At 36.5% G+C, this 16,967-nt stretch overlaps 1 protein-coding gene across 1 annotated transcript in view; it reads left to right on the top strand.

Moving 5' to 3' along the window:
* The window catches only part of LOC109375348 (sperm-associated antigen 16 protein-like), a 194,170-nt gene that overhangs the window by 86,728 nt on the left and 90,475 nt on the right, over window positions 1-16,967 (top strand). Inside the window, 1 exon segment of the mRNA XM_019630702.1 lies at window positions 9,375-9,501. Coding sequence (XP_019486247.1) covers window positions 9,375-9,501 — 127 coding nt within the window.

The following is a 16,967-nucleotide window of genomic DNA, read 5'->3' as shown; positions in this document are numbered from 1 at the left end:
TGTACTGTCATAGAGGACTAGCTTCACACATAGGTATCACCAGGCACAATGGTGCTAAAGAAATTCATTCCCAAATACAGTTTTAAAGCAAATACCTAATGGCTAAATTCTGACAAAGAGTTTAGTCTGATTTGTGCATCGTTCATGTAACTATTTCAGAGACACAGAAATCAAATCATATTTGAGACACTATATTTGATGTACTATATTTATCAAAAATAATACAATTATAAAAAATCAAGAATGTCAAGGAAATCTGGATTGTCTGGTTCCTGCACTCAGGATAAAGAACTAATTGAATAAAGACAGGTATAAAGCTATTGAATCTCTCCGTTAAAATGCTAGAGGGGAAAGTAATGAGGAAGATCTCCTGCCAAAGCTATTCCCGAGCTATTTGCCCTTTCTTTTTTGTCTTCCATCAAAAAATAGGTCTATATATTTTATATTCTTGTATGGTAGGTAGAAATCTCTGGGGATTGGAACAAAGGAGGGCTTCCTTTAGGTAAACAGGGAAGTTGGACTGATTGAGAAAAATGATACGTATTTAAATTGCATGTACCATTTCCAGCACTTCCATTTCTAAGGAGGACATTCATAAAGAACTGTATCCAGACTTAGGAAGTTCAAGCTAGGTTTAATTGTATTCCTTCTAGAGTTTCTCGTAACCTCTGCCAATGATCCCTATCTTTTATCCTTGCTTTCAGTTGTTATAAATTAAAGAGTAAAAAGAGAAGGAAATAGTAAGGCACACCAGGGACAGACAAGTAAGAGTGTACACAGTTCCAAACCATTTGTCTTTAGATGTTGAAAATGACACTACCTGAAGTATTAATATAAAACTTTTTTTTTTTTTTTTTTATTTTCCAACTCAGAAGGGTTTGATATACATAGTAGAATGAGAGAGACCATGGGGAACTAAGATTCCAAATATAAACTTTTCATTTCACTGCTTTGCATCAGGCCACTCTCGGCAGATGATGGCAACAACAACAGGATAAATAAAGTCACACAGATCATTGTAGATATGCTGTAGCAAAACTGAAGGTCCCCAGATAGGCTTAAAATGTTTTCCAACATTTTATTTACCAATGTTTCTATTCTCACTTAAAACAACCTTTAAAATGCTGGTTTCTTTACTGACATTTTAAAGTAACACAGTGCAAAACGGGACTGCAGATTGATACCATCAAGGACCATGACATGGGATTTATCAATTTAATGCTTTTAAGAAGATTTCATTGTTAAGCGTAAGCCTGTGAATTAAGATCAGAAGTTTAGGCTAACAAGATTCTACTTTTAGATGAGAAAATTAAAAAAAAAAAATCTTGGATCATTCATGCTAATCATGCAATTCTTTTTTTCGTTAAGGTAATTGAAATCCACATAGAGCTCTGTAAGGTTTTTTTTAAACAACATATTCAGTATTTTAACATGAAGTCCAAAGGGAAAAGATATTGGATGGAGGGTGTAGTGTTGGGAAGTGGTGGTGTCCTCACGGAGCGTGGAGCTCTAGGCGGGGTTGATGGGCGGGAGAGGGCACACAAACAGAACAAATCCAGCTCATTTCGCCTAGTGCTCGGTGCTGTGAAGCAAACAAGTGGGATGCTGTGGCACATGGGTGTCATGGGTCCAGTCAGTTTTCCACCTCTTTGTGGTCAGAAGACACTGACCTTTGAATGAAAGCTCTGAATGTGAACACCCAGATTGAAATCTTTTGTTCCCAGCAACCCAGTCCCTGGATAACCTAAGGATTTCCCCCCTCATTCCAGCTCTGCTTTCTCTCCTTTCTGCTATGTGCTGGGCTCCCTACTCTCCTAGAGGTAAGTTGCTGGGGCCAGAGTTCTTGCTGTTGTCATTTTCCCACTCCTGATACCTTCTTTCTGACTAAAATCTCTTTCAGGGGGTTGACATGGAAAGGAAAAGAGCTATAAGATTTAAATGTGTCAATGTGGCTAACATGTGAACATATTGTATTAAAATATTTTGTAGAAATAACATTGAATAGGAGATTTCAGAAGTTTTTTGGGGGGTTTAAAGTACTTAATATTACATCTATTGATCAATTTACAGTCAACAGTAAAGTTGATTATAATTATCTTTAAAATTAATATATTTCCTATTTTGCTTAAAGCTTTATTTTCAAGAAAGATGTTTCAAAACAACCATGTTGACCTTCTTTGTATGTTAAAACCAAGGAATTAAATGGTTCCTTGATAGTTTTAAATCAGAATTTTTAGACTCAAAAGTTCTCTTAAAAACTCATCTGACTGCAGAACATAAAACATCAGCACTGCACGTTTGAACCCCATGCGATTTCACTCTTTCTTACTTGGGTCTAAGGTTCAGGCAAATGAAGGATTGTCTTTCATCGTTTCACATCATAACACACCTATTCTAAATTATAAGTAACCATGTTAGTTAGTTTATTAACTTCAGAAAACCAGACCATGTGAGTCAACTTAACAATGTGACATTTCACTTCTAGCCCTTCCTGTTCTCTATAATAATAGTCAGGGAAATAACATTTTAAATCTGTTTAGTAGGTACAAAATTATCCAGAACATTTGGATGACAGGTAATGCACCTATGCTCTGAATGTTAAGGAAGAGTTAGGGTATTATTTAAGAAATAGTTTGCTATTGCATTCTTAAGACTGAGGCACTTATATTTATCCTCACATTCATTCTTACTCTTATGAGCCTCTGTATCAATGTGCTGGATTTAAAAATAAAGAAATAAACAAAACAAATATAATAGGGAATGCAAAGAAAAGTCTAGTCAATATATGCAAGAGGTGTTCAGATGATAAACGTGATTTTTAAGGAAATCTTAAATGTGAGAGGTAAATAAATAACAGCTAAACTAAGAATGTCAGGATCAGGCGGTGAAGTGCTTGTAAACCCACTCTCAGAAAAATAACAGCCCGATGTGCAGCATTTGCCAGTTTCTTAGTCTAAATACTCCCACCACGACAAATTTCAAATTACCCAGGTGAAGTCACTAAAGGTGGAATTGGAGAGACAGGTGTACCATTGTCTTGTAAACTAGTACAAATTAACTACAGTATATCACTATGTCAAACCTGATAACATTCATTTTGCCTACATTTAAAAATGTTTCTAATTCATAAAAGTTGATCTCTCTGGCACTGTGGGAGGATAGGCTGATAGAAATTAATTTTCTAAGTAATGAATGTTTCAACTCAAGCAACTGAAATATTTCAAATAGTAACTATTTCTTAAAGAAAATCTCTGTGTGGTACGTTTGTCTGCCTGCAGAGCATAATTTCATTAATGGCTGATGACCCAAGGTCCTGAGTTGGCATTGCATGTATTATGCTGTGCAGTGAGGAAGATAATGTAGATAGTAGTTAAAAGTACATAATCTTAGGCAAACTGGGGGGAAAAAAATGGCCTCCATCACTAACTATCTGTACAAAACGGAACCAGTTACCTAGATTCTGCCCCTTTTGGTTTTCTTGTCTGTAAATTGGGGAAACTGATAAGTGCAGTTAGTTCTTGTTATTTAAAGTAGTTATGTTTTCTAAAGTCACCACAAACACTGAATTGGTGAATACAAAATCATTGCTCCTAAGACAAACACAGGGTTAGTTTTCTGCAAGCTGGTTCATCAACCGATCAGTATATAAACTTCTTTTGTGTGTGCTTCTGTTTAAAGACAACTTATTTAATATATATTGTTGATTCATTAACCTTGAACTCACAGCCAACGGAACCATAGCTCGTGCATGAACAAAGCTCATCCAACATACTTATTTTGTCTATGTCACTTCATACCCTCTTGCTCTTAGGAACACTAGATAATACTACACTTGAGGGCCATTTTAAACAGCAAAATGACCAAAATCACCTCAAAAAGCATGCAAATGTGAAAAATGTGGCAATGAATAGACTGCAGAAAGGACACTGATTATAGTATGAGACTTGAAATAGGAACGCAGAGCTTCACCTAGCTTGACCTCAGCAGGGACTATGTGCATCATGTGATTCTAATTTTCTGCCCTCCTGTGCATGCCTACATCTGAGAATGCCTGCAAAAGCATGGATGTGGGGGTTATAAATAAACATTAGCAAGTAGGCAATTCACACATACAGAATCTGGGAATAATGAAGGCCACTGCGTTGTTATCACGGTGTCGTTAATATATGTAAATTACTTAGAACAGTAAGCAATCCATAGATGCCAGCTTAAACTACAATGTTAATAGGGGCTGTTGACATATAAAGAGTGATTTTCTTTGCTTTTATTAAAAAATTACCATTCCAGTATTTGGTCTTTTTAGTTTTTCCATTTCCCAGTTTACTGCCATTTACTGCTAAGTTTTCACTTTTTTTGACCATTATCAGCGTGCACTACTCCAGCCTCTTAACCCCTCCCTGCGCCCACACCCTTCACAAAAACAATTCAGTGGACTATTTAATGAGTGAAGGCTTGAAAGTGCGCTGAATGAGTCCTCAGCTCTGGTGCAGTTATTTTATTTACTTACCTTTTGCTTTTATTCCCATCGTCTTGACTGCACTCCAGGTATTTGAGGTTTCCAGGAATCCGCTCTTTACATATGCAGAGTTTTCTGACCATTTGGGGGTAATGCTCAGACTGTATGTTTATTATCAAGGGTTTTGGCCAAGAACTTCACTTGTCCAGGAGCTGTGACCTATTCATGATCTTTCCTAGGTAGACAGACCACATCCTAGATTCTTATTTCGTAATAGATTATGGTGAATTTAAAGATAACACTTGTGGCTGACTCCCTGGTAGGTGTCATTTAAATATCACTTCCTCCACTTAATGTTCAACTGAATTCCATGGTCCCCACCAAAAAAAGAAAGAAAGAAAGAAAAGAAATTGCATGTTGAAGGATTTTATATTATTTGTGGTAATGTTAAACAAAAGACTTTTATTATTAACATTTTAATAGATTTTGAAGTCATAATGTGGCCGTCACTTGAGTACTTTGCCTGCTGAGATGAAAATTCTAGTGAGTTTTGAAAATAGCCTGTATATACACTTTGAAAAAAAACCAAGAGATGGGAAGGATCCCTTACTGAACTTGGATGTTATGAGCAGTGTAAGGATTTAAGTTGGTTTCATTTGTTTATGTTAGTTTCTTAGAGTTAGGTATTTCATAAAGAATTTTTGTTTATTTTTAATTTCAGATAAACCCCAGAATAAATTTTATCATTGTATGTTGACTATATAAATTATATAAATACTATTTAAAATCCGGGTCTTACTAAGGGTTAATAAGATAATGAATTGCAATTTGGTTTTTCAAAACAAGGATAAATATTTTTGGCCGCTTTCTTCATATTTATTTTTTAAAATCTTGCTGCTGCCGCCTTTTTGTAAGTGTTCCAGAATTCCATTTACCTCATTTTGTTGATCTGTAAAGTCATACAAGCCTGAAGTTTTTAAAGTACAATTTTATGTCCAATATTAATAGTATTAAAACAAATACACCAATCAATCAATCAATCAATCAATCAATCAATAAAAATTCATAAAACTGAATGCCTCACAAAGAAAAAGTGTGTGTTAAAACGGTGTCCTCTTTGCGTTAACATATGTATGGGAAATACATTTTAAATGAAAATGTAGCTGCTCTAGAGGAATAGATAGCTTTGTTTTACAGCAAATTGAAAGTTCGGAGACATATCCATCATTCAGTTTCTAGAATAATAAATTAAATCAAGGGGGGCAAGGAAAGACAATGGAGGAGACAAAGAGAAATAAAGGAAAAGCAAGAGATGAGTTAAGAAAGAGCTATTGCTTATGAACTACTCCCTACAAAAAAATGATAGGAAAACAGCAGACAGGGCAACAGAGAGAAAATTGCATTAGGCTTCAGTGTTCATGTTTTTGATGGAAATGTACAAATCATTTCCATTCCTTATGGTGCTGTCATGCTCCATCACTTTAGTCCATTTTCACCTTGCAAAGGAATTCTGAATGGGACTTTCTTCTCTGGCAGCTAATTAATCTCCCACAAGCCTGCTCTTGCAGCTTGTCTGCCTGGAATGCCCCACGCCTTAAGCCCCTGACTCCTGAGCAGATTTCTTTCCCCTTGGGCAGTTCTTTCTTCCTTTAAGCTATACGAAGTCTCATCTTTTCCTTTTCATTTGGGAAGTGATGTGAGTTTTAATCTATCACTGAGAAATTGCTCCCTCTACTCTACCACCATAAATGAATATACTCCCAAATAATTGAATTGGGTTTTCATGACAACAGACAAAGCCTGAATATAAATTGTGAATGTGCACTGTATTTTACCAATGGTGCATAAAATATGTAAGGACACATATTACTAAATTATGCATTTGCTGTGTATTTGTATTATCTAGATTTTCATTGTGATGAAACAGATATAATACTGTTGCATTTGCTTTAAAAATACTATCAAATTTTGTACATAGGAGACTTTTTTAGTTTACTGGCACACTCTGTATGTAAAAACTTTTTTTAAGGTAAGAGCATAATTCTTTATAGGTTGAAATGCTTCAATTAAAAAATAATAAAAATCCTATTCAGGTTTAGTCTGTTTAATAAATACAGCCTTATACAAGTCCCCATTAATCAATTACTTACAAATAGTAATGCTTAATTTTGCCACAGGTGGAACTATATTTGAATAATAGCTCACAGGAGGCTAGAAATATTAACCATACTTTAATATTTTCTTGATGCTGTTCACATATATCTTTCTTTCTTTAATGGAATTATCTTTACTGCTTTTATTTTCTTTTACTTGTTTTTGTTAAATCTTTAGTGGATTTGTACCTACATTTTTCCTTTTCTTTATATTTCCTTTTAATTAAATATAAAACACCTTCCATCAGCTATGCATTGCATGTCTTTAGAAAGCAGAATATATGTTAATGGAATAACTATTCCAAATATGAAAGGTTCTCTGTCCATCTGAGAAGATGGATGCAATTTGACCCGGGCATGAATGGGAAACGTATTTGATGAAGGAATAGGATCACTATAGATATTCAATTATTCACTGATATAAATGCGCACATGCACACATGCACACACAGCTCACATTTTCTACCTCTTAACGTGTAGTAATTATTTAAAAAATTATATGGTGGATATTGTTGAGGGCAAATTGTAGGGAGTCTGTATTAGGTGGACTTTCTATAAAAGGTAACGAATTCTGTTTTAGCAGTTTAATTATAGGCAAATTATTTTTGCCCGCTAGACTTTGTTTTATTCTTTGATAAGACAAGTTTACTTTGGTTTTGAACTTAATTCATAAACTTGACCCTTACTCCTACGGTGGGGCCTTTCTTCAGCCTCAGCTGAAAGTCTGAGGTACTCAGTGCATTCTCTCCACCCTGGGTGGGATTAAAGTCCGATACCTTACCGCATGCCTGGTCTCTGGTATCGCCATTCAGCTCTCAGTCGCAGAGCAGGAAACCTCTTCTGGGTCTTATGGAATCGTATTCTGTAGAAATGCCGTCTAGACCTTAACCAACCATTCAGAGTGAGTCTCCATGTAAATGCTGCCATTCCCAGTGCAGCTTGCTTTTCTCAGGGACGCTTGCTGCACTGCAAATTCCAGGCATACCAGGGGCCCAAATTCTCACCATCCCTTGGCTCAGTGAGACTTTAGTCTGCTGGGGTTCCACCACTGCAGCCGATAGCAGGGCAGTGCTTCCAAGCCAAAAGACAAGGCAGTCCGAGCTCATGTTGAGTTTTCCCTTCACCCAAGGATTACCACACTGCACTGTGTTTAGCTCAATGCCAGAAAACGGTAGCCTTATGTAATTTGTGTGTATATATATATATATATATATATATATATATATATATATCGTTGTTTATGGTAGGAGGAGAAGTACGATACTGGTTACTATATCATGGTTAAAAGCATAAATCCTAACAGGACTTTATTGTTAGGTAAGAAGATAAAGAAGCTTGCCAGATGTGAGGCAGGTGGAGGGTGGTAAGGGAGTCAGGGGCATTTACAGCTATTACAGAGCCAGTGGCTCAAGGGGTTTTACAACAAGCTGCTTCCAAACTTTAAAAACACAAAAATGAAGGAGAGACTACTTCAGGGATCAAGTCAGTAACACAGTTGGTGAGATGACTCTGCAGAAGACAACAAATATGGTTAGAAATTAGAACCTAGTTTCAGTTTCTCTCCTTTTGCAACCAATCTTTAGCAAATAGCTGTCCCCATACAAAGATAAATCATAATAAAAAGGAGCCAGAACTTATGAAGAATTGCAAAAATTGAAGAACACATGAATGTAAATCAAATTCCACGGAAGAACGTACAGTGCATAAGAAATTACCTAACTAAAATTATCAATAATTCAGACAAAAAGTGCTATACTGATCAGAGCTTAACTAACTGGTTATCAGCAATGTACTTACGTTGGCTCATCTGTTATGTCACCAGGAACAATGATTTTTCCCTTGGTTCTTGTCTTCTTGAAAGAAGGAATTCAGTCAAGAGACTCGAGTTAGGTGAAGGGCAGGGAGCAAAGTTTATTAGTGAGAGTAGGTGCACTCCAAGCGTGGAGTGGGCCGACCCTCGGTGGGTATCAGCCCAGCGTCTCTGGGGCCCTGGCCTTTTATCCATAGATTGGGGTGTCTCCCTCTTCTTCCCACTGCCTTGTTTGATGTGGTTTCCGCTTTGTCCAACTCGCTCCCCTCACTCTGCACGTTTCCTTCATCCTAGGATAAGTCTTAAGAATTTACATTTTGATGTGTTCCCAAGTGATGCTGATGCTGCTGGTCTGGCTGAAACGCTTTTAGAATCGCTGGTTTAGATTCTCATCCCTAAAGGCAAATTATAATCACCAAGAGGAGATGTTAATTCACACTAATGCTCGGGCTCCGTCTCAGACCAATTGAGATGGAGTGTCTGGAGCTTGAGGCTATGTGTGGGCTGCATGTTATCTTATCACCGGTGATTCTAATACGCTCCCAAAACTGAGAGAAACAAACAAACAAACAGAATAACTTAAAGAAGCTTGTGGAATCTTAACGCATTAGTGAAATGTTTTCTTAGCATATTCTCTTATTAGGTAGGAACAATTCTGATAAAGTCATTCATGAAAAGGAATTAATGACATAATATAAAGATGGCTTTACCAAATGACTTTATAAATTAAGGGTGATTTCAGTTTAATCTTTTTTATGCTACTAACTTTATAAAGTGCTTAAAATAAAAGGTAGTCATAGAAACTTTTCTTTTAAAATGTTCTTGTGCATTTTTGCCATTTATAAAACTACTTTATGCCTTAGATATTTAAAGCATGTTTATTATCATTGTATAGACAGCATAAGAAACACTTAGGCACTAACTCCTAAAACTTTAACTCTTACTCTCTCCACAGTGAAAGATGCAGATGTACTTTGTATGGACATACAGACTCCGTGAACAGCATTGAGTTTTTCCCTTACTCCAACACTCTTCTCACAGGTTCTGCAGATAAGTCCCTGTCTGTATGGGATGCAAGAACAGTAAGCATATCGTTAACAGTTTTTCTGAGTTTTAATAAGCCTAGACACTCTTAGTTACTCTTCAGGGACCGGATAGAACTCATAAAGTAATTGTGCAGGGCAGGTAGGGTAAAAGAATGGTAGTGAGTTTCTATTTACAAGATCCTGTTAATGTACTCTTATCTACCCTGCCTCCTAAATGTAAGGACTATAAAAATAATGCAGTTGCTTCATTCAACATGAATTCAATTATTTATTGAAACTCTGCTGGTGCAGCAGGTATGAGAGGGAAACTCACAGTGCTGCTTTTTACGTGTAGTTAGGTAAAGAAGAAGAAAGAAAGATTATTTTAATGCAATGAGGTGTATGTTAAAATGGAAGGATATACAAGGTACAGGGGGAAAGCAAGAAGGAGAACCCTCATCTGCTTGGAAGGGTGTGAATGGCTTGCTTGAGCTGAGATTTGGAGTGTAAATGGAATATGGCAGGTACTCTCAAGAAGGGTGGCTTCCAGGAAAGGGTAGTGCTTGTACAAAGCCATGAGGTGTGAGGCTACAATGGTGTATTCTATCTACGAACAATGATATGTATGAATAGAGCTAAGGGGGAAGGAAGAAATGACAGGAAAGAATATAAGATGGACAAGGACAGGATCCTGAAGTATCTGATTGAAGTTTTATACTGTCTTGGAGAGTAACATAATCAGATTTGCCTTATAGAAAGATTGATCCTAGGATAAGGGAATCCGTCTCATTGTGGAGGCTAGTACTATAGGTGAGGGAGATGAGATTTGAACTAGGAGACTGTGAAAATAGGATTGAATTAATTAAAGATAGAAGGTTTAACTATCAGCATTTGAAGTGTTTGGAGGTGGAGATTATGGGAGGAGGAGGGATTGAGAGTGACCAACTGTCCCAGTTTGTCTAGGATTGAGGGTTTTCCTGGGTCTTGGGATTTTTAGTGCTGAAACTAGACAGTCCTGGATTATTTACTGTGCCTTCTAGAGTGATTTACATGTGAAGAAATGGAAATACACTGTGCAAACTACATTTCAAATGCTTTGGCTGCGAAGATGAAGAGGAGAAAGGCGCCTATCTTTTTCAGATAGGAGACAAAATGTTTATTTGGTTGGGGTAAGAGCTGGGGGAAAGGTAAAGGGTTGAAGATGCAGGAAAGAGAAGAAATAATTGAGAGGCTTATTGACTACAGATTTTAGTAATTTGAGGAATGCCAAGATATGCAAAACAGAATCTCAGTATTCGTTCTTAGCAACATCTGATGTGGGTAATAAAAAAAACTAGGATTCCAGGAGACTATACCAAAAGAAAAAAATATCCATAATATCTGGCTCCTGGGTCAGTAAAGAAATACAACTTGTCATTTCTTACATTTATCTCCCCATATATAATATATGATTGACATCAGTAAAAGAATATGATGTCATGCAGATGAACAGGGACCCAAGATCAGAGGGGTGTGTGTGTGTGGGGGGGGGTGCTATTTAGTCCTCTGAGGCAATTTCATATGGGTTGAATAAAGAACAAGTCTTTAGGTTCACACTCTGTAGGGAAAGCTAATGGTAGAGCTACAAGTGTCATAGATACTAACTTCACATGTCGCAGAGCTTTAGACTTCTGAGGAAGCAGAAATCAAGGGGGCATTGTGGGAAAAGTGTTTCAGACGTGACTTAAGAATAAAATCACAGTGATTAATTTTGGGGTACAGGAGCCCCACAACCTCTTCCTTGTATTAAAATAGCTTAGACCCTGATACAGTGGAGTTCACTTCTGCTAATGGAGCATCAATGGAAAGGCAAGGTTTTCAAAGCATTTCGCCCAAATACTTAGATGTGAAGTGCGAAAGTAATTGGTAAAGGAAAATCATAGAGAAAATATTAATTTAGCAGTGACCTAAAATTTATGTTCATTTTCTCTTGATTTCGGTTTTTTCTTTTCCTGCCTCTCAGAGTGCTATGACTGAATGTTCTCAGAAAGTGCGTCTCTCATTTACTTTCTCTCATGTGAAAAACTGGAGCACTAATGTTTGGAAGTAAAGCTGTTTTTATTAAGAGAAGCTGCCTCTCCTATGCCTGCCTTAAACGCTTGGAGTTGTTTATTGACTGGGACCTTCCTACCTGATGTTGCAGTCTCTCCGTGTGCTGTTTTTATTCCCCACAGTATCTCTGAGAGCAGAAGAAAAGAAACTGCACAGAGCCTTTAGCTTATAGCATAGTACATGGATTGAATGTATGTGCACAGAAAGGCTGTGAATCCCAAAAGTATTACTTTAATCATTATATATATATGATGTATATATATTATGTATATATATATATATATTATATATATATATTATGTATATATATATATTTTAATTGGTTTAATGGCAAATTAAATTTTATATTCTTAATATTATTATTGTAATGTTAGTATGCATACTAGCTTTATAATCATTAATAATAGGACAAGGGCTCCAAAATATTTTTTATAAATTAAATGCTAGTCACAAATATTGGGAAATGCATGTATGATTAGAAGTAAAGTTAATTTAATGTGTTTGTTTTCTGAAAATATTTCCAAACTAGATATTTAAAAATATATATTTATATTGATATCTATGTAATATAGAATTAGCATGTAAAATAAAGGGAAATTTATTTAATTTAGGTTACAATTAAACAATGTACGGTGTTAGCTAAAATATTGATATAAAATTCTACAAATAGTGTGTGACAACAGCACTATAATTCAATAGGATAATTTTGCTAAAGTTGTATTAGGCACTTCTGGTAATTTTGTTTTAGATCAACCTTCTTTATTTAAAACACAAAACAAAAAACATTGAAATAACCAGAGTAACCAGATTTTTAAAAATTCATATTATATACATAGTTTTTAAAAGGTACATGTTATATGTTATTTATATAATATGGAATTATTAGCCGTTTTATATCCCAGTGGTTCATGAAGGAGATAAAAATAGATTAATTTTTGTAGTTGAACTATATTAAGAGATATTGAGAAGAGTAACCATCATCGCTATAGTTCTATGTGATAGTAAAAACTGTACAACATATTGATATGGATGATATTATTTGACTTGGATTATCAGCTACATCCATAGTACACTGATCTTCTGAATAACTGAAGATTATATTAATTCCTTAATAAATGATAAACTGTCAGGTTATACTAAAAGTCTGAACCTAAAAGAAGAGGCATGAATTTCTTCTCTTCTTAGTAAAGCAAGAACACTACATTTTGTCACTTTAATGCAATCAATTAGTATTGAGACATCCTCTAAAATATTTTTTGATGAAACCTGAAAATAACCAGTGGATTATATTCCTATAAATTAGTTTTAAACCTTTTTCTCCCATTCCCAAACATACATGAGTCTTAAATCATTAACCCCATCTAACAGCTTATTGTCAAAGATGATGAATGTGCAGACCTCTAAGTCAGTCTCTAAGTCAACTGGACAGATCAGCTCGGAATATTGTGGGAGATGAGGAGAGGAATATAAATCTCTCTAATTACCAAATCGAGGCTATTAAATAGCTTGCATTTGGGAAACGCATGAACTCGCTCTGTTTTACAGTACCACATGTGGAGTATTTTTCCTCAAGGTTATGAAACAGGAAAATTATTTTATTGAAATTGAAAAATAAGATTGTAATATTGCCAGAAAATATATAATACAGTGCATTTAATGAAAACTTATAATGCCCTCTCAAAAAGTGACATGAAAAAGCCCAACATACATCAGTGGTTTAAAGCCTATTTAAAATAAATGCAGTGAGATGAGTCATTCCCAAGTCCAATGAAAATATTAAGGCTTTGATATGTTTTCTTTTTTTTTTTTTAAAGAATGTGCTCGCAGTACAGTAAAACATAGAATAGGATGACTAATGCATCTGTGAGTTGTTCAGAGCTGGTTTGGCAACAGTCAGAGTTGCTGACATTTTGTCTCTTGTGATGAATCAGACACTGAGAGTTCATGGCCTGGACTGCCTTTGGTGGCTGTGTGCTGCTCCCTGGACTAAGCAGGCTCTAGTCCAGCATATGGTGTTGTTCTGACTTAGCTTTAGCCAAAAGATCCAGGAACTGATCGCTGTGAGTTTCTTTTTTTTTTTTTTTTTAAGTTTTTTTGGAGAATTGGGGGGATGGGAACAGTGCTGGGGAACTGGGGGAAGGGGAACAGACAAGTTGCTGTCGTCCTGCTCCTCAGTCTAGTCGTGGAGGACGCCGCCCCACCGGCCCAAGTTGGCACCATCACCGCGCTCCTCCCGGGCGAGGCAGACCAGTCGCCGGCCTCTGGACGGCCGTCCACCGCGGCCGCTGGCCGCTCACGCCGGCCGCCGGCCACACACGGCAGCCCACGGCAACCCACTGCCACAGGGGCTGCAGCCTACGCCGTCGCCGGTGACCCGCGGCTGCCCAGCTCCAGGTTGAGCTGCCGTTCAGCATCTTAGCTGTGGAGGGCAGCGTCACCGGCCCCCACACGTGGGATCCGAACCGGGGCCCTCCGGCGTCCCAAGCCAGCTCCCAACCATTGCGCCACTCGGCCGGCCCTGTGAGTTTCTATAAAGTGGAGAAACTAAGAATTCACCAAGAAAGTTAGCCTCTTGGATCCTGCCTGGGTCTTACCCTGTTGTTGACTCCATAGTTCAATCTGCACCCTGCACAGGCCTCTTGGTTTCCCGAGGTGGGATCTGGTGGGCTCGCTGAGGAGCCTGGCGTTATTCAGGAGCCAGAATGCGGAAACAAAGGCAAAGCTCGTATGTTCTCTTGTTAGGTTTTATTCCTCAGCCACATTCAATTTAGCAGTATTTATTGAAGATCTTCGTGCCAGGCAACATCCTGGCTTCTGGATTGTTGACTGTGACAGAGCCCCTTCTCTCAGTGAACAAATAGCCTACCAGGGAGCAGACGTAAAAATACATTATCTTAAAGTAATGCAGCAATTGCTGTATACTTGTTATAGCTTTGGCTTTTTGTGCCAAAGCTTACTCTTCCAAGAGGTGATGTGATGACTAACACTTACTTAATACTTAATATGTGCCATCACTTTACCTATAACATCTATGTAATACTTACTGGAATTACCGTTATTCTCTATATTAGCAATTTAAAAAACAAAGGCTTAGAAGAGTAAAACAACTTGCCCACGATTGGCCTACTGGCCAGTGGCAGACTCAGGGAGTCTCAATTCTGCAGTGTTATTTTATGGCCTCCCAATTTTTTGCTGGTTCTCACTGAAAAATTAGGATAGTGTTAAAATGATATTTCAGTGAAAAAAAAAAGATGATTCAATATGCTTATGTTTTCAAAAAATATTGTTTTAACACTATAATTCAATGATTCACAAGTCAGATCTATGCTTGTATTTATCAACTGGCCAAAGCTGCAAATGGTCTCTTGCAGAGATACAAAACTCTAAAGGGAAAAAGCACATCATGGTCTATAGCTATCAGTAAGATACAGCATTGTCAAATTCATCCACCAGTTATGCAAAGGTATTTTTGTTAAAATTTTGCTAGGCATTTCTCTCATCCTGAGGTCAATCTTATAAACCAATCAGAAGTTTTCAAATATTTTAAAACAAAGTAGAAAGTTCTGTTCCTACACTTCTTTAAAGAGTCTGATTCAAGAGCTTTTAAAGGTGATTACCCTGACATAGATTTGACAGAGGAAGCACTTAAAAACAACTGTTATCAAATGTTCCGTCGAGCAAATTTCCTTTAAAAATGGTTTCTTTTATGTTCACTGTTAAAATGTCACCTTTCCTTTGATGGGATGATTAACTGTATTATTATTTTCAAAAATATCTGCATATACCGCATGATTGACAAATAGTTGTCATCACATAAAATATCAACAAATTAGGATTACTTGTGTTTTTTTGGGGGAAAGCATAACTCATCTCTAAGGTCAACAATAAAAAAAAATGCTTTGCTAAACTCTAACAGTCAAATTCTGTGGGGGCATGAAACATTTTCTTGGTTACTCCCTGATTCATTACAAAAGACTGTGAAGGTTATAATCATCAAAGGACTGGTTTGCGTAAAATTAACCAGTTTAAAAATATTCAAAGTGCTCCAAATTGCAGTGATACATTACAAACACTTGAAGAAAGCCTGTGATCTTTTCCAGATACTACGATGCAGCTTGCTTTGAGACCTTGATTCAGCGACCTTTAGATTGCACAAATCCTATGCAAAACCTCACAGCTCCCTCACTAAATAAATGTCAGCTACCATCAGTTATTAAACACATTTAAACCCTAACTATGTGAAATTAACCAACATATACAATGCTCTTGCTTTTGAAAAGCTTTTCCCTTTGTTCTCACTTCTACCTAACATGACTTTTCCGCCTGCAGCTGGTGAGTTTGCTTCTATTCTTACTTCACCTTTTCTAAAAAGCTCTCCATGTTTGTACCTAAGGATTAGATGTCCTAAGAGGCAACCAAGAAAACTTCATACCACATAGAATTTTGCTATTTTTTAAATAAAGTACTTAAAATATTGAACTCGACTAGGGAGGAATTTTTATTTTCACAAAAAGACAAGCCTTACCAATTTGCTAACTTTCTGTGTAATAACTAATAGCTTCAATAATGTGGTGCAAGCAGATATGTTTGAAAAATAAATGTACTTAATCGTTTCTATAGAATCCTGGGCTTACATCCTATGTTATCATGTATTTATGTCAGACATTATAGTGCAGTAATAGTACACAGCCATTCTGCCTCGATTCAAACCCAAATTCTGTGCTTATGAGAAGTGTGACCTTGGCATTAATGTCTGAAATCTTTCGATTTCAATTCCCTCATTTGTAAAATGCAGTCAGTAGTGGTACCTATTACATAAGATTGCAATGGGGTTAAATTATTAATCATATGAAATGCTGAGAAGATTGACTGATACATATAAGAACTTAATATATTTTAGATATTCTTATAGCAGCTGTCATATCATATTAGAGTCATTTGCCTATTAATATTTGTCTGTTATGAAACTCTGAGCTTTCTTCTCTAATTTCACAAAGGTTGGCATAATAGCTGCTCAATAGATGTTGAAGTAAGGAAGAGAGAGAGGAACTACAAATCAGATGTTTTGCTTTTTATGAAGAAAATCATGTTATCTGTAAAATCCACTGTTTTCTAAAAATTAAAAATAAGTATTTTAATACACAATAAAACTATAATTATTAAAGAAATCAATTTAGTATAAGGTTTTAAAATATTCTAATTTAACTCATAAAATGCTGCATTTCTTTATCTCATATACCACATAAAATTTATGCACACATATCACAAGTACCATCATGCTTTTCCCCTTGTCCTTTGCAACTAATATAAATAGCATTACAGGGCCTGCCGAGTGGCGCGATGGTTAAGAGTTGGCTTGGGACGCCAGAGGGCCCTGGTTCAGATCCCACATATGAGGGCCAGTGACACTGCCCTCTATAGCTAAGACGCTG

The sequence above is a fragment of the Hipposideros armiger genome, unplaced genomic scaffold (genome assembly GCF_001890085.2).
Source record: "Hipposideros armiger isolate ML-2016 unplaced genomic scaffold, ASM189008v1 scaffold_935, whole genome shotgun sequence".
NCBI lineage: Eukaryota > Metazoa > Chordata > Mammalia > Chiroptera > Hipposideridae > Hipposideros > Hipposideros armiger.
This window is presented reverse-complemented; position numbering and strand designations above follow the sequence as displayed.